This window comes from Corythoichthys intestinalis, chromosome 2, assembly GCF_030265065.1.
Source record: "Corythoichthys intestinalis isolate RoL2023-P3 chromosome 2, ASM3026506v1, whole genome shotgun sequence".
Classification (NCBI taxonomy): domain Eukaryota; kingdom Metazoa; phylum Chordata; class Actinopteri; order Syngnathiformes; family Syngnathidae; genus Corythoichthys; species Corythoichthys intestinalis.
This window is the reverse complement of record NC_080396.1, coordinates 57,365,313-57,391,482: the sequence shown is the minus strand read 5'-3', so window position 1 is coordinate 57,391,482 and position 26,170 is coordinate 57,365,313. Positions and strand designations below refer to the sequence as shown.

General features: G+C 38.2%; 1 protein-coding gene across 2 annotated transcripts in view; it reads right to left on the bottom strand.

Moving 5' to 3' along the window:
• LOC130905418 (histone deacetylase 4-like) overlaps positions 1-25,523 on the bottom strand; it is a 130,378-nt gene extending 104,855 nt beyond the window's left edge. The window contains exons 1-2 of one of the 2 annotated variants that reach the window (XM_057818819.1): positions 25,292-25,523; positions 19,114-19,314 (exon numbers count right to left, since the gene is read on the bottom strand). In XM_057818819.1, the coding sequence (XP_057674802.1) occupies positions 19,114-19,138 (25 nt within the window). In that variant the 5' untranslated portion in view covers positions 19,139-19,314; positions 25,292-25,523. The remainder of the gene's footprint in view (positions 1-19,113; positions 19,315-25,291) is intronic. The other variant, XM_057818829.1, reaches the window with a different exon arrangement.
• Between the last annotated feature and the right edge of the window lie 647 nt (positions 25,524-26,170).

Genomic DNA, 26,170 nt, shown 5'->3' with positions numbered 1-26,170 from the left:
GAGCTATAAATAGCCTCTGCTCGCCTCAGGCACACAGTCAGTCAAATCAAGCAAATGCAGATCATGCTCGTCAAGGGGCGAGCATGTGATGGACGGTGCCATAAACTAAGGTTTCGGGAGATGTTCGGTCACTTTGTCTGCCGCATTGCTGAATGTCGCTCTGTCCCAGCATTGTGAGAACCCCGCTGTCATTGAATTCATGGCACAGCCACACTGGCAGTTTGTACATGTTGACTCGACTGCGAGCAAGGTGAAACTGACAGCAACAATGCAAGTAATGAAACACTCCACTCCTTGAGGATAATTTCCCTTTGGGTCACAGATGTACTTTCCGATGGTATTGTCCGACGTCATAGCAACTGATGCAAACAAAGAAGGTGAACCCTTGGCTGAAATGGTAGGAAAAACACTTTCCATTGTGCTTTATAGAGCAGGGTTAGTTTGCCACACATCCCACAGGTTGAAAAAATATCATTTATTTAATGGATGAAGCTTTACTTTTTCAAACTGTTAGCAACCAGCCACGACAACATACCTATTCACAATGTCTTTAGCATTTGAGTTCTTAACCAATAAAACATTAATTGCAGCAGAAAACTTCTTTCTCAAAAGACCTGCCTTCAAGTGATATCATTTTCAGCTTATAGACAAGTTCAAGGGGTGGCATCAAATTTTGAAGACATTGACAACTTAAAGATGTGAATGATAGAAAGGAAAACTTGTAGTTTATCATTTTTATTCGAAATCTATCTTTTGTGCCGTGGAACTTTACAGAGACATCTTGGACATTGCTAGAAAAATAAAGGGAACACAAAATCTTCACAGAGTAACAAAGTCAATCACAGTTGAAATATAGATATAAACTGTTACAAAGGACTGCTAGTTCTCAATCACTGAAAGTTGTTTTGCGATTAGCAAGAAAATTTGTATTAAGAAATGGTAGTTGCACAGACCATTAAACACTTTGTATCTTTTCATGCTAGCCTTTGCCTGATATGCTATATTCATATTGTATCTGCAACCCACTGAAGATGTTCAGCTCCTCTAAAATGGCATATCAATATGTGCCATGGCCAAAAAGGTGTCCAAAGCCAGTTTGCCAGAGGTGTTCAAGGCAAATGCATTTTCTGCCTACCCTGTCAGTAACATACTATCAAGGTAGCATGAGGGCCTGACCCTTACAAGTGTGGCCTTTGCACCATGCGGGCCAAATTGGCATTAGTTTGAAAATTGGCAGCTTCACCATTTGCATGTTGCTCTCCTCATGGATCAGAACAAGTTCACAGACTCTTTCACACTACACTCACCTTGCTCTGTTTGATCCAGCTGTGTTTGTCCCTACCCACCTCTGTGTAGGGTGCTCAACTTTCCTCAACAAAAGAAGCCTACCTAAGTCACTGACACAACAGCTCTGATGAGACTTGTACGTATGCACGTCAAACGGTACTTACTGTACTAATTACAGCAAAGGCAGGATATTTTTCATAGTTACTTTACAATACATACACACAATTTGTCCAAGCAAGTCAAGCCAAGTTCTGTGATAAAACAAGTACTAGGTCAAATGAACTTATCAATGCAGTCTACTCTGCAGTATCTGGTCTTCGTCAAGACACATGACCAGGAAGGTCGAATCAGATTATTATTAGCCAATTTCATGCATAACTTCTACAGATAATCCACTCCAGTTCACCACCACTTTGTGACACAACTTCTGTACTCATTATTTTGTTGATTATCTGATAGTCAATCTAAAAGTGCTTTATACTAGTCTCATTATTACCAGGTAAAAGTTGAGTCGAGTTTTTCAAAGGTTTTAGGTCTAAATCCTAAAACAATTCTGTCACAAGTCATTTAACTAGTCCTCCATCACTGCTTTTCACTTACTGCTAGAGTTGTAACACGTCTTTTTTGAAAGTGTAACGGTATTTGTAAAGTCACAGTTATGAGCGTCACGGTTCAGTGCACGCACACAGATGTCAAATATGTTACAGTTTTGAAATAATAATAATAATCCATGTCGGAGTTAGTCCTCCTCTAATCCGAGTGGTAGTAAAGGGAATGTGCCGAAACCAACAACCGACATTACAAGAAAAAGAAGACAAACCTAAAACAGATGAAGAAGAAGTTATAATTAGTGACAATCATTCCTGCGAAAGCTATGGCGAATGTACAGAGTGAGAACTATCAAATTATGTCTGAACGATAATGGAAAAAATCTGCCATTGTGACTTTTTGGAGGTATGCGATGCATGTTGCGATATTAAAACTACAAGAATTTTCACCAGATGACTTGAATAGCTCTGTTTGGAAAGACTTTGGTTGACTCAATATGATGACATTGTATTCAATAGAGATGTCTTGATCCGATCACGTGATCGGAAATCTGGTCAATCGCGACATTTTTCAGGGGATCGGAATGTGGTGAAAATGATTGGGTTTTTACTTAAAATAATGTATTTATGTTTTTCTGCTTCATATTTGTACAGCCTCTCACCCCCCCTCCTGCTGCTTTTGTTGGTCACCAGTGCAGCTCGTGTTTGGTACTTAAAAGTTAACAATGATTGACAGGTTTGTAGCTTTGATCTGGCCAGAGACACCTCAGTAGCTCTACGATCAAAGGCACAAATGGGTTAATCATCTTTAAGCTTGGTACACAGTCTCAAGTGTGCTGTGGCAACTCATTCATTGTGTTAGTGAGAGGCTGTTCTCAGCAGCATGAGCATCAAAGCAAAAAAAAAAACTAAACTTTTTTTCCCCGGTATCGGATCAGGACTGGGTATCGGCAGATTCTCAAAATAAGGTGACTCGGTCTTGGGTGCAAAAACATGGGATCGGTACATCCCTAGTATTCAAATAATGCCGTTTAATCCAGGTTAAGGTGGTGTATCTGTGAATGATGAAGATTGGTGTATATAAAAGGGATCCAGGAAGCCATGTCTCTGCACAATTGCTGCTTTTATGAAGAAAAAAGTTTACAATAATTAAAAAAAAAAACAATTGCACATCCTGCGATGCGACTATTGTGCACGCGCACATTGGGATGGAGATTTATTTAAGCGATATATTGTGCAGGCCTATATCAAATGCAATAATAATACTAACACTTTTTGAAGCATATTTGTTTTATAGTTTCAAATCAGGAAATGTTCATTTTGCTCTAGCCCTACGGCTGAAGTCATTGAAATACTGAGTATTTATTTTTGCACTATTTCAAGAGATGCTTTGTCAGTTTTGAAACTAATTGCTATTTTTTATTTTAGCCAGTACAAAAATATATTTTATGTGGGAGTGTATGTTCAACGGTAATGGTTTACAGTTAACTGTGTGTAATCCAACACCGAAAATGGCGGTGTCATATTTTTATAAAAAAGTTGCAAATGTTTCCAGCTGGCGAGTGCTACCTGACTTGAACTTACCTCAATGGATCCCTACAAAAAAAGGTGTGTTGTCTATTTTTGCACATAAATTAAAGAATGTTATAACAATAAAAACACAAATTCACAAGTTTGATGTTTTCTTCTATTTATTTTGCACTTTAATAAGAGCTGTTTTTTTTATTTATTTTGCACTTTAATAAGAGCTGTTTTTCAGTTTTACCCAATAGGACAAACTAACTTTCAAATGCTGTGATTAAAAAAAGCCCTTTTGTTTATCCTGTTGTGCTGAACTAGGACCCCCGTACCGAGGTACGTACAGACGCATGTGTACCTTTACACCCCAAGTCTTGTTCTCAAGGCCAACGTTTTAAGGTCTTGGGTAAGTCTTTGGGCACTTTCACATTAGACCAAGAGGACCAAGGTCAGGTTGGACAGCCAACTCACATCAACACTTGCAAATGACTTGTTGAAAAGATTCAGTATTCACACTGTGCCAACCAAACTTTCCGAGTAGCATCACGTGGACGAAAGGCGCACACATAGATTGGACATATTAAGAAAAGGAACTACCTCCCTCCTGGGAGGGGAGGGAGCGTGACGCGTCATAGTGTGGTGCTGTTACGCTGCACGTAATGTCGCATAAGCGCACCCTGCCCCGCTTGCATTCACAGGCGAAGCAAGGTCTTCTTAAATTGGACAGAGACCCACGACTTTTGAGCGGACCACACCTCGTTTGTTTGGTCCAAACGAGAGCGGGCTGAGAAAAAGAACTCTGGTCTGTTTAAAAAGGACCTAGCAGTGCTAGTGTGAAAGCATCCTTTTTCTCGATTGCTGTGAGTCAAGAAACATCTTCAAATAAATGTTTTGCTCACACGTAGTGAGCAAAAAGTTTCAAGCTGCATTCATACTGTATAGACTAAAATTTCAAAATTTTTAGACAAACATGACATCTCACATAAATGCTATAGGGCTGCAGCTATCGATTATTTTAGTAGTCGATTAATAAATGACTAGTTAATTTAAGTACCTAATTGAGTAATCAGATAAGGAACATAAAAAAATTCAAATACCTGAGCTGAATCTAAAACGGTATTAAAAAAATAATAATAATAAATGAGGCTCTAAGTACAACAAAAGAACAATTGGATAACTTACATAGCAAAAGTCTGTGAGCTTAATGCTAACTTTCTTTTTTTTGTAACAATGCTCTTCACAAATGGTTCAAACACATATTCCCACAAACAACGGCTAAATATATATATAAAATAAATTACAAATGCATTAAAAAACATTAGGTCATACAAAAACTTAGCTTATGTTGGTCTTAACAGGGAGCAGCTGGACTCCGCCATGTGAAATGAGTTATGTCATATTCACTGTTGCCACTAGAGGGCAGTGTATCCACACAAATCAATAAAACTAAATGCATACACGGTCAAAACAAACCATTACAACGCCACTCTAATTAAACGGATACCCGAAGCAGCAAAATCTAATTTGAAGCTTTTTTCTAATCGGATTACTTGAGTTAATCGATTAATCGTTGCAGCACTACAATCCTGTTATTTTTCCTCATTTGCATGGCAAACAGAGTAGGAAGTATGTGAGGCCTGGGGTTTTCTGTCTCTCTTAACTGGGTGTAGTACACTGACGAAACCCTCCATTGTTTTTGCCATGCCATGCTTCATGTAAATGAGTCACTTTCAAAAATTTGCTTCTGATGGGGCCTCCAAGGATTTGTATGCAGTCATGTGACTGCTTCACTCTCATTGGTTGGATTGGTTAAATACAGACATGTGAGAGCGCTCGAAGAAGAAGAGTATCTGAAAAATGCTTTTTTTCAAAAATCAAAGGATCGTGCACCATACATCATATCAGCAATAACAGATGAAAAGAATTCAGCGACTAGCTGGTAGCTCATTTAACAAACTACCAGGGGTGAAAATGGGCCAGAACGGTCAGGAACGCTGTTCCGGTATAAAATTCAGGGCTGGAACGCAGTTCCGGTATAAGATTCAGGGCTGGAATGCAGTTCAGGTACACGGTGCTTTGATTCCAAAAATATGATGGCAACTGTCAAAACGCTATGTTACAAAAAAAAAAAAAAATGCTAAGCGACCACACATGCATTTCATCTCCAAGATGAAAACAATCTACCAATATCAGATTTACATACACAAGTGTTAACAACAAGGAAAATAAAGTGCTTATGTATGGAGGTAGATTTGTGTCTTTATTATAATTTATTCGATCAAAAAAAAAAGTTGCTTCAATCAAATAAAAACTTGCTTCGATCAAAATATATATTTTCAATCGAAGAAAACGTCTCTTCAATCAAAAAAAATGTGTTTGAATGCAAAAATAAATTTGAAACTCAAAAAAATATATTTGAAAACTATTTTTCTTTGATTGAAATTTTTTTTTTTATTTAAGTCAAGTTTTTTTTAATTGAAACACCATTTTTGATTGAAGTCATGTCATTTTGCGTTTGGACCACATTTGGGCTAGGACATTTGTGTCTTTATTATTCAATCAAAAATGAAGTCGCTTCAAACAAAAAAAAAATGTTTTCAAAAGAAAAATCACTTCAATCCAAAATTTTTAAAAATTCAATCGTAGAAAAAAAGGTTTGAATGTGAAAAAATATTGAGACTCAGAAATTCGCATTTGAACACTTTATTTTTCATTCAAACCGTTTTCTTTGATTGAAGCAATCCTTTTTGTGTTCAAGCCATATTAGGGGTAGGACATTTGTGTCAAAATCATTCAATCGCAATAAAAGTTGCTTTAATCAAAAAACTATTTTTAATCAAAGAAAAAAATCACCCCCCCCCCGTACCAGTGCCCTATATTCGGCTTGAACTCCAGGAGACTCCGATGGCTGGATGGAGACCTGGTGGCCATTATTCTTGCTTCATACTTTTATGCCATTGGCGCAATCAGCTGCCACTCAAACACACCGGAACTAGCATTGAAGTTGAATCTTTGTGTCAAAATGATTCAATCGAAAAAAAGTGCCTTCAAAACTTTTCCCACTTCAAAAAAAAAGTGTGTTCAAAACTTTTTCCACTTTGAAAAAAAAAAAAAAAAAAAAAAGAGTTTAAAACTTTTTGCTTTTCAAAAAAAGTGATACTTCAATAAAAAATATATATATTTCAAATAAAAAAAATATATTTTCAAAAAATATATATTTTTGCAAATGATTTTTTTCTTTGATTAAAAATAGTTTTTTGATTAAAGCAACTTTTATTGCGATTGAATGATTTTGACACAAATGTCCTACCCCTAATATGGCTTGAACACAAAAAGGATTGCTTCAATCAAAGAAAACGGTTTGAATGAAAAATAAAGTGTTCAAATGCGAATTTGAGTCTCAATATTTTTTCACATTCAAACCTTTTTTTCTACGATTGAATTTTTAAAAAATTTGGATTGAAGTGATTTTTCTTTTGAAAAAAATTTTTTTTTGTTTGAAGCGACTTAATTTTTGATTGAATAATAAAGACACAAATGTCCTAGCCAAAATGTGGTCCAAATGCAAAATGACATGACTTCAATCAAAAATGGTGTTTCAATTAAAAAGAACTTGACTTAAATCAAAAAAAAAAAAATTCAAAGAAAAAGTTTTCAAATATATTTGAGTTTCAAATTTTTGCATTCAAACACATTTTTTTTGATTGAAGAGACGTTTTCTTCGATTGAAAATATATATTTTGATTGAAGCAACTTATTTGATTGAAGCAACTTTTTTTTTGATTGAATAATAAAGACACAAATCTACCTCCATACTTATGTAGCGTAGTCAGTTTCCACCAATATTTATTTATTTTATTCCACGGACGGCATGGAGGTTTCCCCAGCAGCTGCAGTTATTTGACTCTGACGATGATGAGTCAAGTCAATGTGCGAATGCATGAAACGGCTGGACTCATGTATCAGTTCAATTGGCTGACATACAGACCAGTGATCAGCAGAGATAGTTAGCTCTGATTGGTTCAAATGTGCATGTTTTCTGGAGCAGCAAAAAAAAAAAAAAAAAAAAAAAAAAAAAAAAAAAATCATTGAATTGATGCGACAAAAAAAGAGCAATGCAACATAAAATGGATCAAATGTTTAAAAGCAAGGAAAGAGTTGAGGAGGCTTTTTTATCATATTTTGTTTTATTTGCTCTGATAGGGAGGTTCAGAACATCTTACCTGTCAATGTGAACTTTGGACTTATATTTGTCCATTTATGTTAGGCTACTTATTCACTTTGTAACAAGTATGAGCCGTGTTAAGGGCACCACTGAGGTGACAAATTAGTGGGCAAATCAGGAAGATCTAGTTCGGCTACTAGAGGGCAGCGGCAATGAATAAAGACAGCCAGAGTTGGTTTGAGTGAAATATGTATTTTACAAAAAGTGACACAAAAAATAAACAAATATTTACAAAATACCAGTGTGTACACAATTTACAGTTGATCAACAGGTAGACAAAATCCCAACTTTCCCCACCCCGCCGTTCGTAAGTTACGAACAGTCAAGAGATGAATGGCTTCAGTTTATGGCGATACAAGGTGAGTGTCCATTAGCGCTGCTTTATTGGTCACAAGTTGAATGGGTATTTGAAATGCTTGACCCGAGTAGTGGGGAGAGGGAAAAACAGGTTGCTAAGCCTCCTACCAGACCCTGACTTGGTTTGAAGACAAGGAAAAAGAGAGAACCGTCAGGCTCCTGGCTCAAGTTCTAGCTCGCCATCTGTTTGTTGGAGTGGTCCCAAGGCAGGGTAGGACCACCTGGCCTGTATGGACCAACCAATCCAATTAAACAATCGAAATGACTAAAAATGCAATACTATGTTAGCAATAGCACATTAGCACCAGAATGCTAACTTACAAAATACAATCACAAAGCACCAACAGAAATGAAAATGCAAAAGTATTCACATGCTAGCTTGTTAGCATTAGCATGTTAGCATTAGCATGCTAACATACAAAAATACAAATAAAGCACCTAAGGGCAGAGAAAATCACATGAACACATAAATTAGCCTAAATTAGCATGTGGCTAATTCGCTAACAACAGATGAAAAAAAATTCAGACTCACCAGTTCACGTGGATGTAGTTGAGAACTCACACTAACAGGTCCCCAACACAACTAAAAGGTCTGGTTCTATAAGTTATAAAACAGCCTTTAACAAGTTTGAAACACAATTGGTTGGATGCATCAAAAAGTGTTTGAGACTGACCTGCAGCTGTTGCTCCTTGGCTTCTCTCCCACACGACTGAAGGGAGAGGAGTCAAGGAAGCTTATATAGTGCCTAGGTGAATGGTGATTGGATAATTGGTGTAATGTGACTTGTCATGTGCTGTGGTGCATTCAGGGAGTGTGGGAAAAACAAGTACTGGCTAAAATCAGGGAATCTTAACCCATGTTACAACTTACTTATGATTTTTTTTTAAAAAGTCAATGTTTGCGCGATCTTCAAAATATATTCAATTTCACTCTACATAATATAAGTAATTTGTAATTATTTTCCTGAATATATGTTACTTATATCTTTTTTTTTTTTAATTAAATTAAAAAAAATTTAAAAATGTTTAGAAATGTTTACATTAACTTCAATTTTAATATACATCCTATGTTCTTAAGTGGTTAAAATTTAGATTCGGCATTTAGTATGTGAGGAACTGAGAGAAAATAAAAATTAGGAGATGGAGCTTGGGATTATTGCTGTTTTTGTTAACTTTTATTTTGCAAATCATTAAAAAAAAATACAATTTTGAATGAAAATAAGTTTTTGTATGTGTTATAGAAATAGCTGTGCCAAAACAGTTTTCTTTGCACTTCTGTAGTTTTAGGAGGTCCCCCCAGACAAAAAAAAGGAAGAATATATATATATATAAATAAATAGAATTTATGGCTCCGTGGCGACCTTCACGTCGGGGAGTTCCGGCAAGAAATTCTTGCCACTTTCACCCCTGCAAACTACTGAAAATTGCATTTCATTTCAGGGGGAAAAAATGGTAAAAGAAAAAGAATGTTGCATTAAAACGATTTAATTTGGTACAATTTATAGGAAAAAAATACTGCAGCAGATAAAGCTACCTACCTCGACACCACCCTCTTTCAGTACATAAAGATCACTTGATCTACTCTATCAGTCTGTTTCTTCATATTTAAAGCCCTACTTAAATAAGTATAATAAAATTAAGGTAACTTTGTTCTAAGTCTGTTGGCAACAGTAGGCGACATCCTAACTACGATGGATAAAGTGCATAAAATGTATAATAGACTGGCCAATACCCCAAGTCATCCACACTAACCTATCATTCAATCCCCTCTCTGGATGTTTTATGCAAAGTATATAGTCATCTATTTCTTTTTGTTAAACTCCAGGTCCTTGCTCTTAAGGTACACACGTTCGCCGTTTACAGAAATTAAGTGATGTCATGAAATGTGCAATTGCTTCTCGACAAGTGTAAAAAAAAAAAAAAGAGAAAATGGTTCAACTCTTACAGATATGTCCTTGGTGCTCTTTCTCCTAGATGTGAAGACGCTTGTAAAGATTACACAGGAAAAATAGGTAAACAGCAAAAATTACACAGGAAAACATTGGAAAAAGGCAACTGGAATTTTGACTTCACATTTTAGATGGCAACAAAATAATGTTGGACAGCAGTTTTGGGTATTTCTTTGAATAGTGTCCGCCTGGTGCAACAGGTTTATTACCTAGTGCAGGGGTCTCCAAACTGGTCCTAAGGGCTGCTGTGGGTCCTGTTTTTTTTTTCCTACCTATCAAGCAACACCTATCGACTGAGTCACAACGACGGTATCGTTGTCCGAATACAAATTGAAATATTTTGCTTCAGACGCACAGGTTGATGACGTAGCTATCACAGGACAACAGTGCAAGCCGTAGTATTTGTCATCATTTACTCTTCTTACTGCAACAAAGAATAACCATTTTTTACCAGCAGTAAGCAAAGGACAGAAATGATCAAGATCGCAACCTGTCTAGGCCAACTTGAATGGGATGGCAAAGGACTCAGTAGTTTAAGACCGCATCTCTACCAAGTTACCAAGTAACATGTGCATCGCACAAAACCTCATTTGTAAAAGAATAAGGCGTGTGTCTAGCGTTTCCTTATTTTATTTTTTTAAGTAAAGGTTTTCAATGAGAATGTGTCATTGATCAGTCTGGTCTTAGAGTCCATCCAAAATGAGCACACTGGTTCACTGTTAATGTCTGAAAGCAGCCAGTCGGGAATGATCCGGCATATAGCCCTTTGTCTAAAAAGACAAATTTCATTCAAATTGCGAGTCAATTCACACTTTATGCTGTGATATTTATATCTGAAAGCGGCTTATATGTGCCCAACCAGTTCCGGATGTTGTCTGCCTTTTGTCCACTGTCAGTTGGAATCAGTTCCAGCATTCTGTGACCCTTAACAGGTTCAGCGATGCTGAAAATGAATAAATAAATAATTTCCAAAAAAGGACCTACTCCTAATCATACAGGCGAGCCCTGCAGGCCCTGATATGAAAAGACATTAGAAACCGGGGTCGAAGGGTGGACTGTAAACCTAAATTGCAATAGGCAGCTCATTGGCAGCACTCAGTGTATCTCGTTTCACGGGGACTAAAGGGACAGGGACAAAAGATGCACACAGTTCCTTTCATTAGCTGAAGCTTGCCAGCTGTCCCAAAAATCAATTAAAAAACACGGCTGACAATGTTCTGCAAGGTTTGGGTCCACTATGGGTGCAGTTAGGGTCAAAGCATGCGTGCATGCATGCAGAAGTCACCCCCTTCCCTCCCCAAACACACCACAGAATCATCCAGCTGGAAGGAACTCCACGGCAAGGGGAGGGAGGGTGCGGCACTGTCTGCACGCCGCTAAACTACATTTTGCAATCTAGTATAATTTCGTAATTTGTATTAAAAAAAAAAAAACCTGTCAGCACAAGTGGACGACAACAAGACCACAAAAGATTTGCAATTACCCTTCACGCTCAAATCACAATGGTCGCAGCACAACAAAGGTGCTTGGTTGTCATGTGTACACTTGTTGATCTTTATTTAGCTTCCCAGCACAGAAATACACATAAAACACTCAACCATGAAAAGGGATTAAACATCAGATACCAAAAATAATGTTTGTTTGCCATGCATGCACGCGCTACATATCTCGTGTTTGTGATTCTAAAAATAGACTCAAAGGGATAAGCCCTCTTTATTGCAGCAAGCGCTTTTAACCCCTTCACCCCTGGCTCTAAGCAGTGCGACGAGCCATCGCGTGCATTTGGAAAAGAGGATGAAAAGCCCCACTGAAATGGAAAGTGGCAATTGGGATTAGAAGATAAAAACAATGCAAGAACCTTCGACCTTTCACACATTGGATAATAACTAAATATGAGCATTTTTTTTGCAACATGCTGGTTGAGAATGAAAACTGACAATTTTGAAAGAAAATCCAAAACGCCCGTACGGATTTGTCGCAAAATACAGCATTATTTGTGTTTGCATTGTGTTTCCACTTTGCATAAACAGCACACACCTAACTCTTGTTGGAAAAACAAAGGCAATACTCACTATTCATCACAACCATATTACAAGCAGTACTAAAAACAGATGGGACCATCAGCTTCCAAAGGCAGCATCATCCAATTCATTTTCGATACTGTTTATCCCACGCCTCAAAGTCAAGTGAAGTGCATTTATGCACGCTGGTCCTATAACACCAAAAGACTACACAGGGTTTCACTGACAGACTGTTGATTAGGGGTGTGACAAAATATCAAAATGACGATATATCGTGATATATCACCATTTCGATATGGTTATCGATATGCTCCTGTCAAGAATTGAAATGTCGTTTTAAAATTGTGTCAATGTTTTAAAAAAAAAAAAAAAAAAAAAAAGGATCTATCAAGTTGCTACCAAAATCTTCCACCATAATAGTGTCTGAGTTAACTCTAAGATTGCCATTGACGGTGCTCGACACCCAATCCATTTAGACTGGGAACGTTCGTTCATTCAAAAGCAGGGCATTCACAGTCATTTGGTCTGATTTTTGGGGCATTTACAGGTCACTTGCTGTTCATTTTAGGGCATTTACAGGTAATTTCCTGTTGAGTTTGAGTCACTGCCTATTCATCTGGGTGATTCCCAGGTCACGTCCTGTTCTGTAACTCAAAATAAACAGGAAGTGGCCCATAAAATACCCCAAAATCAACAGGTAAATGATCTTAAATGGCCCAAAATTACCTCATTGCCTGGCATTGGCTGCCACTGACGGCCATAGATGTTCAATCCATTTGAAGTGGGAGGGATGGCAGCGAATGAACCCTCCCAGTTCAAATGGATTGGACGTCTACTAGTGATAAACTCATTCCAATTCACAGCAGAAACTTGTTTTTCTGTTTATTAGTTGTTTGTAGAAAATCCTAGAATGATTTCCTGACCAACGTATCGATAATCGTTGTATCGCCATATCGTCAGATCATCGTGATCGTGAGCTTTGTATCGCGAGGTACCAAGAGGTTCCCACTCCTACTGCTGATATTCAAGTTTTACATAATAACAGTAAATAATTTATAATTATAACCTACCTACCACTTTGGCTTTCATAATAAAAGATTTAGCATACTTTCTCCCACTTCTTCAAGCAACATTTGTAAATGTACTAGGAAATTCAAGGCAGTAAAAATCTGACATTTTTTTAACCGTAACCAAGATGCTGCTAGGCCATCAAGGAAAAAAAGAGTGTGTCTTGGTGTCCACACAGATTTTAATGTAACACTCAATTGTTTACAGAAATTAACTGTGTCGAATCTGTCCATGATTTACAAATGCAAAATATAAAACTCCTAATTCACAAATGATAACATTTATGTGTGTGTGTGCCTATGATTCATGTGCACCCCCAGTTGTTCCTACTGGCGGCAAACTGTGCAGATGATCCTGGAAAGCTTGCTAATCCTGACTAGCATGAAAACAAATCATTGTTAGCTTACGGCAACACCATGCCTCATCAATGAGAACTACTGACACCTGCCAACGCCGGCTGCATATAAGCACATTTTATCAGACAGTTCCTTTGTGCACAAGGTGCATGTCTGACCGGGGGATAGAGAACTACCGTCTTTTTTATTTAAATGAGTTTTGGGGTTCATCATAGAAAGGTTATTGCAGTTGCTTAAAGTGGCACTAAAGTCTTTTATTATATTCTTTTTTTTTTTTTTTACAACCTTGGATACCATTTTATTTGGTTGCAGAACAAATTGCGTTGAAAGTGCCCGATATGTGATTTTTCAAGCAATTTAGTTGAGTACTAGAGGCTTGGGTTTATGTAAAAGTTAAATTCTCTGACTGGATCCAAATTTTTTTCCTCTTTGCTCTTATTGGCCGTCTGTGGAGTGGGTGTGTCACTAGGAAACTCACCGGTGCTAGCAATACGTGTGGCGACTTTGACACTTTGCAGGTACGCAGACTACAATCGTTCTTCACTGACATCAACTTCGCCATTTCAAAATTATACAAAAATAGAATAGTCACTCACTTGACGCTTTATTCAATTACTTTATTGCCTCTTTAAATATGAGAAGATGTCACGCTAAATTCTTAACGTTTGCCTAACCATCCATGATTTGCAAGTCATTGCATTGTATTAGGGCTGAACGATATTGGAAAAAACTTACATTGCGACTTTTTGGGGGTTTGCGATATATATTTCAATATTAAAACAAGAATTTTCACCAGATGACTTGAATAGCTTTGTTTGGGAAGACTGGTTGACTCATCATGACCACATTGTATTAATATAATACAGTTTCTTCAAGGCCAAGGATATTCATCTGTGAATTATGAAGATTGATGTATACAAAAAAGATCCACGAGGCAATATGTCTGCACACTTTGTGCTTTAATGAAGCAAAACAAAAGTTTACGTGTTCAAAAAAAAAAAAAAAAAAAGAATTGCACTTCCTGCAATAGGACTATTGCGCATGCACATATTGCGATAGTGATGTTCAAACTATATAATGTGCAGGCCTACATTGTATTTATTATTATTTATTTAACACAATGTCCCGACTTAATTGGAATTGGGGTTGTACAGAGACTAGTGGCCCAATGAAAACCAGACCCCAAATTTGGATAGGCGTCATTTCTTGATTTTTTTATCAGAAGAAAAAGACTGCAGCTAAAAGTAGTTTATTTTCAATATGATGTATGTATGATGTTCTACGAAAAAAAAGGGGCAATAGCTAGTCTCTTTTTTTCCCCAAAAAATAAAATCAAGAAATCACTCCTATCCAAATTTGGGATCTGGTTTTTTAGGTCACCCTGGAGATCTTTTTTATCTAAAATATTTTTAAAAATAATATTGAAAAATAAGCTATTTTGTGGCACAAATATTTCAACTTGATAAGCGTTATCATACATCTGTTGTTACAATGCCAGAGAGCACATGTGACCACACAGAACATTATTTTTGAGGGGGCGTACTAGAATAAAGTCTAATTGCACATCCATAACAGTGCGTGACAGCAGCTCACTCTTTGCAAATTGTCAGTTTTAAAAGGGAGCATTAGGTCTGTGTGAAGCATTTTTATTCACCTAGCAAGCACAAACAATCAGCACAGAACAGGACTTATGTGTAGTGAGCAAACCTTCAAGAGTCAATACAAAAAATATTTCACAGGGATGAAAACAAGGGAAAAGAGAGAAGGAGATAATGAGACGAAGGAAGGTCTTCCAAAACGTAAGACCGGAAAATATGATGATACATTTGTGCACTTGCATCCTTATGACTATGGTAAGAGCAGCAGAAAGCCCAATGGGTCTAAAAATGTTGGCAGCAAATAGGTAGTAGCGACCATAAACGTAAAATTTAAAAAAAGCAAAATAAATAAAGGCGTCACTTAAAGACATTAAACCCCAATTATACTTACAAGCCACTTGAGTTTTTCAGCAAAACAATGCTGAATATTCTTATTGTAATTAATTAAAAATTTCAAATAAAAATCATCCTATTTAAAGTTGTGGTGGATAGTGCGGGTGCGTAATATTGTCCTTGGGGGAAAGGCGGGGGCAGAAAATAATTGAGAAGTACTGCATCATTGCAGTGTTGGTATTTTTTCAATATATTGTGCAACCCTAGTGGGAAAATGTCATTTTTTTTCCTTAGAATGCACTTCAACAATCATCTCAGATGATCATCTCATCCTACGAGCAAAAATTAAAACACAAACTTGTTATTTTCAGACATTTGTGAATTTAACCTGTTCATGTTGTAATAGTTTTTTGTCGCCAATCTACCATTTCTAATACACTTTTAAAAATATAGCAGTCAACATGGCGAAACTAAAATAAATATCAGCAGCAAATGTGTTAAAGCTCTCTTCAGCACACACAGTAATCAGTCCTCTGCAAACACACTAGCCTGTAACTGATATGAATGTAACAACTGATGCACAGCCGGCCTTATCAGTGTGACTGTGACCTGCTTTTGTTCTGGGAAATATAAACCCCACAAAGCATTTTCCTTTTCTCTGAAGAGATTTATTTTAAACGATATTTAATCTAAAAATCCCATGCCTGCTGTAATAAAGAAAATGTCCGGGATCAAAAATGCACATGTTCCTAAGCTCATTTGCTGTACATATTATAAAAAATGGCCCACTACTTGGCTGGCACGCACACATGCTCACTAACACTCCCTTGAAGTTGCACACCCACACAAACACAGACTTACTAAGACTCTGTCACAGTGTGAATTGAGTTCTTTTTGGATGAAAATGCAACTTACCCACACAAGAGCAATGAGAATATAAAAAAAAAAAAAAAAAAATGAAAAGATAATGGCAGTCAAAAGTAAAGTCAAAATGAAGATGATTTAATTTTAATTTCCTAATTCCTATTGAATCCCGGAAAACAAAAAAACACTGTTTTTTATTTGAATTTTACCAGGATGTTTTTGTAATTAAAATAAAACTATTACATAAAACCTCAGGAATGAAATGAAATCACACAAGTGCAAGTTAGGTCCGCTGAAATTTGAACTTGGTCCACTTAGTGCAATTTTCTTTTCAATATATTTGGGGTGGGGGAGGTTCTCTGAGATGCTACCATTGAAGAGTACAAGTGATAAAGATAAGAAAAGTTATTAATACCATACTGTATATTAACAAAACAGCTTGCCGAAGAAAGGTGGTCTGTGATTAAATCATATATCGAAACAGAGCTTTTCAAGTCTGGTGAAAATTCTTCTAGTTTTAATATCACAGTATATATCACAAACCCCCCAAAAATTGCAATGTCGTTTTTTTCAAATATCGTTCAGCCCTACGTCCAATCCATTGGAAGTAGGAGGGATGGCACGTCTACTAGTGATAAACTCCCACTTAAAATAATTTGGATGTCGACTACTGATAACTTATTTAATGTTAAAGTTATTTAAAGTTTTAATTCAGTTTTTAAGAGCAACATGATTGAACATCTATCTTTGTCAATGGCAATGAAAGAGTTAATGAAAAATATATATGTATATTTGGGGCTTTTTATTTATGTAGTAACGAAAATGGTATCGAGTATCAAGTACTTTTTCTGAGTATCATTATCGAGTTGACAATTTTAGTATCGTGACAACAGTAACGGAGAAAAACGTAAATAAAAGACAGTATTTCCAGAAAGTGGCCACTCGACATGGTGGCAGATATTCTATATAGACCCTACCCACCGACGTCACAAAACCACGTGCTCGCTGTATGGTTCCGCCCACTTGTTCGTCATTTTGTCTCTGTATTAGCATTGGTTTCAATTGATCGAGGAAGTTAAAATGCATTTCATGGAAGACCCGGTGCTTTCTGATGCCGTAAACTCACTGGATGTGTTGCATAAAAGGCGTTATGTGGAAAAGCTTCGTTCTATACAGTCGCCAGATCCATATTTGATGCCCAAATCGATGTTTTTCGACCCACTGTCTTCGCCCTGTCTGCCTGACATCTGCTACGCTGATATTTACAATTATCTTGTCCACACAAAATCAGCCTATTCTCACGAAAATTTGAAAAACTTCAAGAGCTTGGAGGCTTATAAATACTTCGTTGCTGGTTGGGTGAAACAGGTCCTCGTCCACGAAAATTCGGCAGGAATCTATCTTGTGCTTGGAAAGGTGAGTTACGAAATTTTCAATTCAAAATCTTTTGTTATTGCTAACATCCACTGTCAAGTCTAATGTATTTCATGTCGTTTGTCAATGGAGTTAAGGCTTTTAATGTTTATATGGTTTAGCGATAGCACTCTCACTACATACATACGTGTATGTTGTCGGCGATTAGCCTAGCAATGATCTTAATTGTGGTTATTTGTCAGCCCAAAACCCTCTAAGTATATCTTAAATATATCTTACCGGATATAAAATGACTACTACATAGTCTGTGGTGATTTTTTGGTGCCCAGTTTTCCCGTCGAATTGCAGCCGTCCATTTCGCTCTCCTCTTTGGATCCCTCGGAATATGGTAAAACTTCAAGTCTCTCCTTCCATCTTCTCTGTTAGTGCAACCAACAGCCACACACGCCTTCACCATTTTGATTATTAATGTTAAGGAGCAGAAAAAAACGCCGTAAATAGGAGGAATGTACGTAGCCGTAACAGGTTAACACTATGTTTTGACGGACAATTGGGCGGTACCATTCAGGAGAGCGGAGTTGTGACGTCACGTGGGTAGGGTCTATATGCGGGTACTATTTTAGCCAATCAAATGTGCGTATTTCCGACCCTTTGTTATTATGTCATTATTACCCATTATCACACGCACCTGTTTTTGGATCCATAAGTGTGTAATGTACATGACTATAACTGACATCATAAAATGGCTCTGCCCATAAACTGTCATTTTTTGTATTTAATCATAATTTTCTCCATTGTCAAAGATCTGAGAAATTCTCAATTTGCATACCTAAATACTTTGAGCATTTGTCTTTCATATGAATGCCATTTACACTAGGTGTTGTCTTAGCTTAAAGTTGTTTTTTAAACATTTGTTCTAATTTCTAATAATCAGTTCTAATAATTATTAAAGAAATGAGACATAAATCATTATTTCTCTGCGCAGTTTAACGGTTTCTGAAAAATTTTGATTTGTTTGGACTCAACTAAATGGCAACTATACAAATTTATGGGTTAGTTAAAATATACAAACAGAAGCATATAATTTCAAGCATGGTTACATTTTTTTCTTCCTCTACTACTTCAATTGAGCCAATTAATACATATGAAACCAGATTTAACTGTTCTTTCGCGTTTAATCTGTCTTCACTTTTCCAACATTTATAAGGGAAATTACATGAAAATCACAATTAAAATCACATTAATCCATAATTCGGAGCTCAACTGCTCATTACAACAGCCCTGGTGGTTACAATTTCACTTAAAGCTTCCCAAACATTTTTCAACCGATGTGACAGACTGCAGCTTCCACAGTGCACAGTTCCAGAATTAAGCCCATTTTCTATACCACTTATCCTCATTAGAGTTAGGGTCACCAATGAACTGAAGCTCAACCCATCTGACTTTAGGTGGAAGGTGAGCTACACACAGAACTTGTCATCATTATCGACTTTAATCATACAAACTTAACATGCATATTTTTAAAATGTTGGTGGAAAACGAGTTCCAGAAGACCAGTTTCATAAGTAATACAACTTTAGCCACTGACACGCAAATGCTCAAGGCAGATTCTTACCTTGCCGACTGTGTGACGTCATCATTGAAGTTGAGAGCTGTTGAGTGTGCACAGATGTGATGAGCAGCAAACAGAAGATAACTTGGAGTGCGTGTTTAAATCATCCAACATCAGGATCAAAAAGTTGCTGCCCGGATCCCTCACGAGCAGAAACTCGCCTTTTGGATTTGGTAACTAAGTGTGTCCAATGCTGGTGCCAACCTACCAGGGAGGAGGAGAACATTCACTTTTGAAACATGAAAATGCGTAAATAGATAAATATATTATGGTCTCTAGTATTTTCTGTTTTTGTTGTTTTCCTAGACACCGTCCTTTCTAGCTCCTTCCCTCTGGCCAGCACTATCGAACAATGCTGACCAAACCAGAAGACATTCCAACTAATATAAATATTTACTGTGTGTCAGAAAGTGACAGTAAATATAAAATAACACGTCGAGGCTAAAAACGAATATTACGTGCAGGGAAAATGTCACTCACCATACACTGAATCAACCTTTTTTTAACAGCAGCCTCTCCTAAAACTTGTCGGGACATAGGTGTGGTCGCAAGCATAATGAGTTATTCTCCAATCGTGAAAGGTTTCTTAGCTTTAGGAATATGGTTCGCCATGAGGTATGATGCTCTTAGTGCATTTGCTTTTGTTGCCTCGTTTGGTAGCTTTCAGCCACATATTATGCAGAATGGACTTGGTTGTAGGCTCCTCTTGTGGCTCAGAAGGTGGCCTTTTCCCCGTAAAAAAGCTGTGCAAAGACGTCGCCGCTCACAGCACACAGCCAACAGCAGCTAAAGTTACTGTTTACATTGACTGGTGCTGGGCTGCCATGCTGTAGGTGTGCAAACACCCTAGTAATTGCGGCCAACTTTACTCGGATTAGTCCATAGAGTAGACAAGGATATTGATGTGTCAAGAGCCAGAGGCCAGACTCCAGTCGTTAATAAATTATTTATTTCCCTGCGGCCCGGTAGCAAATGTGCCACGGACCGCTACCGGTCCGCGGCCCGGTGGTTGGGGACCGCTGCTCTAAGCCAGTAATGCCTTGAAACGTTGACTTGTAATTTCACACTGACAATTCTGCACGTTTATTACTTAATTGTCTAAACATTCTTAACCAATTAAGACAATTCTGATTTGGGAAATGACTAGTGTAGTCTATGAACTACAGTACACAGAAATTACAGTTTGAACTGTACTTCTAAATTTGATAAAATACCTAAAAAAACATTTTATTCAATTTCTAAGATTAGCCTGAACCCCTGGCGCCCTGAGCAAAAGGGTGTCAGATATAATCAAGACAAGGGGCTGAAAACGCCAAGTGGACTTCCCTGCATATTTAAAATAAGGGTGGAGACAAAACTGCCTGAGGGCAAGGTAGATGGGGGGAGGGGGGGGGTGCATGTGTGTTTACCCCCTTGTGCTGGCAGAGATCTGTAATGTCCTCTGAAGCAGGATGGCTATGCGTGTGTGCGAGGGCAGGGAGGGGCAGGGTTCACGACAAGAAAGCCAGACAGCGGGACAAATTGCTCCCCCAAAAAGTCGGTCATTGCACAGCGCATGTTGCTTTGTGATGGAAGAAGAAGGAGGGGTGCGTGTCACGGCCAATAGTTGCCATGCCGAGGGGGGCTTCATGCAACAATATTCTCCCAGGGCATCTGTCTCTAGTGGGGGTGTTAGTGTGTTCATGTGCAAGAGCGTGTGTGCTTAGCCATTGTCCCCAGAAAGTGCTAGTCTGATGCAGGGTGACAGATCTGGGGAACCCTGAAGAAAAATCATGAAAGCCTATAAATGGGTTCAAAACACAGTCAGTGAGTTTATCAGTAATCTTGTGGTTATTTTAAGTTTTCAAAATAAAAGCTAACGTAAACGGCACCTGAAATAGTCTAAAATAGCAAAAACAACAAAAGAACATGCCTCGACTGGATCAACCCTAAACTTGACACCCCTTGAAACTCAAGGGGCCAAACACACTTAACATTTATATCCTTTAACATCTCTCCTCCAGTGATCACATGTGTGTGGTCTGTTTCACTGGTGGTGTGTAATAACTGTAAATCATATCAGCAGAGTGTATACTGCATTTGCCCTTGAGGGATCATAACCATGATCATAAAGAAAATTGAACTTACATAAATGATTGCTTCATTGACAAATGACTGAATATTAAATGTATCCACAGCCATTTTCATAATCAGTTAATTGTTGAGATATTGTTTAAATTAAAATTGTCCAAATCCTCTGAAAATGCTAGAAAACCACTCTGTAAGATGTGGTGCAACTTTTATCTCAACACCACTGCAAATCAAAATCATTAATCCTCATGTACGATATGCATTTAAAAAAACAAATAATTTAAAAAACAATTGTAAATTATATTACCTCTCTTTTTGCCCTGTGATTGCCTGGCAACCAGTTTAGGGTACACTACGCCCCCTTCCTACAACACCCCCACTTTTCAGATGCTTTCACCAGTCATGTTGTCCAATTCAGTCTTCCAAGCTGCAAAAAATATTTGTGTGTGGCCGTGATGCCGCAACTGGGAGTAGGTGCACTAGTTAAGAAAATGTGTCACATTGTATTGATCTTTAGCAGTACCTCATTGTTGTGAAAAAAATGTACTTTCCTTGCAATGCGTTCAGATATGCACTTGGAGGAACTCTGTGACACTCCAGGATGTTGGGGGAAAATTCAAAAATATTGTTGGAATGTATCATCAGCACACATCCTAGACGACGCGCTCACGTTTGCAAGCACTCTGTTTCACTCCCAAAACACAGCAAACTTTAAGTGTAGCTGGAATGTGCTGTTTGGACATTCAGAGCACCACACTTTAGGAGTGCTGGAGGGCACTTTGGCCAATCTGACTGGAGAAACAGGGTGTCCAAGAAAGATAAGAACAGAAGCCATTCAAACCAGTTGTTTTTTGGTTCAATCAAATAAAGGATGCACACCCTGCCTCTTAAAACAACAAGATTTCAGACTGAATTTCCGAAATCTCTGGTAACATCTGGCACATCCGGGATGACTACTGTTGACATTTTTCTTTAAAATAAAAATGTGTCTGAATACAAGAAATCCAAATCTATCAAATTACTATGTGGATAACAATTGAAATTTGGAGTATTGAAAGAAGTAAATCCAAGGCCTCTATTAAATACAAGTATGACAGAAAATCATTTTTTGAAGGCAGATTTTTGGGCATACATAAAATCCACAACTGCACACATGAGAAATTACAGTATCCATAAATGATTGATCCTGTTTATGGATGTCTCTAAATAGATTATCTTCACTTGGTCATCAAGAGAACTGGAGCCCACTCCATCGTCCTTCAGGGAAGCAGCAGAGAACACCCTGGATTGGTTGAAAACAACCAATCACAAATTACATCTCTGGACAATTTTGAATCTTGCATTAACTCATCGGCTGCAATTGATGGAAAGAGACTTCCTATCAATTTTTAACATGGAGGGCAGGTGGTGAATGATCATTGCTAGCTTTCCTTAGAAAATGGATTAGATGTGGACAGCCATCATAGCCAATGACTGAAGCCAACATGTTTTTGGAGCATGGGAGGGAGCTAGAGTAACCGAAGAAAAAAAACCCATGCGGACACGGAAGGAACACACACATGCCAATTGGAATGGCGGAGAAAAGATCTGAACCCAGATCTTATATAAGGGATACTACTTATTAGGCTTTATAGAGATAGGAAAGACTTGTTGAGCTATCCTATGGACAAGCATCCCTTTATACTCACATGTGGATAATGTTGCGTAAAGGTGCAATAATCGATCAGCCAACCTATTGAACGGGGCCGATTTCATAATTTTGGGGGATCGGTGATTAGCTGATCATTAAAAATATAACCGATCTTGTCCACCGATCGCGTCTGGAGTCAGTTAGCCATGTTAGCCCACTAGTATTTGGTCCCAGACATTCATGGTGATTAATATGGGCAATTAAGTGCACTAGTTGTGTATTTTCATACTTTCGCGACTTCACCATTAAGCTTACAGTTGTAATGTCTGCCGTTCTTTTGCTGCATTTTCATGGGAAGGAGTGACATTCTTATTAACATTCCATATAGTGTGGTAATTGTTTTGTGGCCGCTGGATAGACTCATTACTCTTGTTCCTTAGTGAGTGAATTCAGTTAGATAATACCTGTTTCGTAAAAACATTTGGCTCAGATTCCAGCTGTTCGCGCTTAAAAGGTATTAAGATGCAAAAAAAAGAAAGACCTCACACATGATATGATACCATTTAGTAGTTCTCTTAAACATTGTGATTTTCTTTTTAAAAGGCTAAATATGTTGCATCTTAATTTTTGGTAAAGGGAATAAGAATTTAGTAGTTTGGAAAAAATTAACGTTTTCAAATTTATTAATTTATTTTTAAACTACAACATATACAGTTAAAAACATCTTTTTCATCAATGTTTTACCATAAAACAAGTTTGATTGCAATGTTAACTAATTGGCTGCCAATGACAGTGATGGACTGCAAATCCATTTTGACTGGTATTGACGGTTATAAAAATCCAATCCATTTAGACTGGCAATCAATCGCTGCCAGCCCTCCCAATCAAAATGGATTGGGCGTTTATCAACATCAATGGCAGTGAATGACTTAAAGGTGCATGCTGTTCCCCGACTGCAGACCGACATTGAATAAATGTTGATTTTCCATCAAAATCATTGTATGGTTGACGTCGAAATGTTCGAGGTCAAGTGACGTTGAAACAACCTTGTTATGTTTTCGGTATGTCAGGCGATGGTTGGGTTAACATTGTTTTATAGTTGATGAACTAATGTTGACAAATAGTTGATTTATGATTGACCAGGAAATATGATTGAAAAGTCATAGAACTACGGATGAGCGGGCGTTTTGTTTGAAAACATAACATTGAGTTGACGTTGTTCCAATATTATTAATAATCGAAATGACATTTGGTTTTGTAAGGATTTCAACGTTGAAACAACAATTATTGAGGGTGCAAAAGTGAAATTGATTCAACGATATAAGATCGACATCGGAATGGTTATCCAACATCTTTTCAACATCGGTCTGCTGGTTGTTTGTAATTAAAAAATAAAATGAAATAAATAGTTTTAAAAATGGAGAGGGTTTTTCACAAATCTGTGATCCATGATTGGCCGAACAAATTCGATCGGTCCACCTTAGGTTTAAGTCTTCAGTTAACCTTTTGGAATGTGCAAGGAGTCAGAATACCCGAGAAGAAAATCCACAAAAGAAGCCCAGATTCCACGATTCAAACTACGAGGCAGACGTGCTAATTGCTGACCCATCGTATTGCCCCACTTCAAATTAGAATATCAAGAGAACATGATAGACATATTGTACAAGTAAATACCATTTCTGATCTAGAACATTAACGGTATCAGTACATCAATCAACTCATTGGCTGCCGTCTACGATGCAAGATGTCCAATCCATTTTGACTGGGAGAGGTTGGCAGAAGCCCTCCCAGTCAAACTGGATTGGACGTCTAGCACCGCCATTGAATCTGAAACATTAATAGACAGTCTTTCTGGTTTAAATGAATTGGACGTCTATCGTTGTCGTTGGCATGGAATGAGTTAATAGGTTGGTGAGTGCGTATGAGACTATTGGTGGAGAGTTGTAAAAACAAGATGATGAGCCGCTTTAGTGTAACAGCTTCAACGCCCCCATTCACAAAAAAAAAAAAAAAAAAAAAAAGATTGACGCATGCAGAGAATTACCACCGCCCATCCCGAAACCATTCACACACACACACCCCAGCTCAGGCCTTGGTGTTTCACGCGTTCTTCTCGTCAACACACACACAAAAACAACATCGCTGTAACGCAAAAGTGGCGCAGTAGAGCTGAAGCCCGAAGTGACCTAAAAATAGCCCAGCAACAATCGGCATAATAAACGTCGCCTGTCCTGTCCCACCCCCACCCTCCTTGTTGCCTGGACACTTCCCGCCCTCAACAGTGCAATGAACCGCGGGGAAACAGATTCCCGATCAACCTTTCTCCAGAAAGATCTTTAAGTTATACAATCTTAGGGAGAAACGCCACGGGAAGAAAAGTTCAGATAGGCGTCGTTGAGATGAATCCCCGGTCCGCGCATCGCATCCCTGCCGGTGGATCAAAGTGGCGACACGTTCACGTACAGCCCCCCGAAAACTCACCGGAAGCTCGACTCAACGGGCGCGGAGGCGACCAGTGGTCCCGACGTAGGTCCCGCGCGGGGGTTTAGTCGTCTCCCATGCTACGCGTTGGGGGTTTTTGCTCCACTTTGCGAAAGGAGGCGGCAGAGATGGAGGGGGCACGAAAAATTCATCTCCTGACAGATTCCGCCATACTGGATTTTTGTGTTCAGGCCCAGCGTCACATGGAGGAGCGCCCCTGCACGCAGCGAGGGGCGGGGTCAGGCCGTCCCGCGTCCGCGCGCGCGTGCGCGACTGTCAACAACCGTTCAGTGCGACTGAATAAAAAGGAACCAATACTATACTTGTAGATAGGGGTGTGAAAAAAATATCGAATTGGTGATCTATAGTGATACTTTGTGTCCCAAAAGGTTATCGATATGCTCCTGCCAAGAATCGACATATTATTTTAAAAAGGTGTCAATGTAAAAAAATAAAAAGGAACCAACAAGTTGCTACCAAAATCTTCCACCATAATAGTGTCTCAGTTAACTCTAAGGCTGCCATTGACGGTGCTCGACGCTCAATCCATTTAGACTCGGAACGTTCAGTCATTCTGTCCAATTTTCATAGCATTTACAGGTCACTTACAGTTCATTTTAGGGCATTTACAGGTCATTTCCTCTTGAGTTTGAGTCACTGCCTATTCATTTAGGTGATTCAATGGTCACTTCCTGTTCTGTAACTCAAAATAAACAGGAAGTGACCCATAAAATACCCCAAAATCAACAGGAAGTAACTGAACATCAACAGGTAAATGACCTTAAATGGCCCCAAATTACCTCATAGCCTGGCATTGGAAGTGGGAGGGATGGCAGCGAATGAACATTCGTTCATTCGCTGCCACCCTCCCAGTTCAAA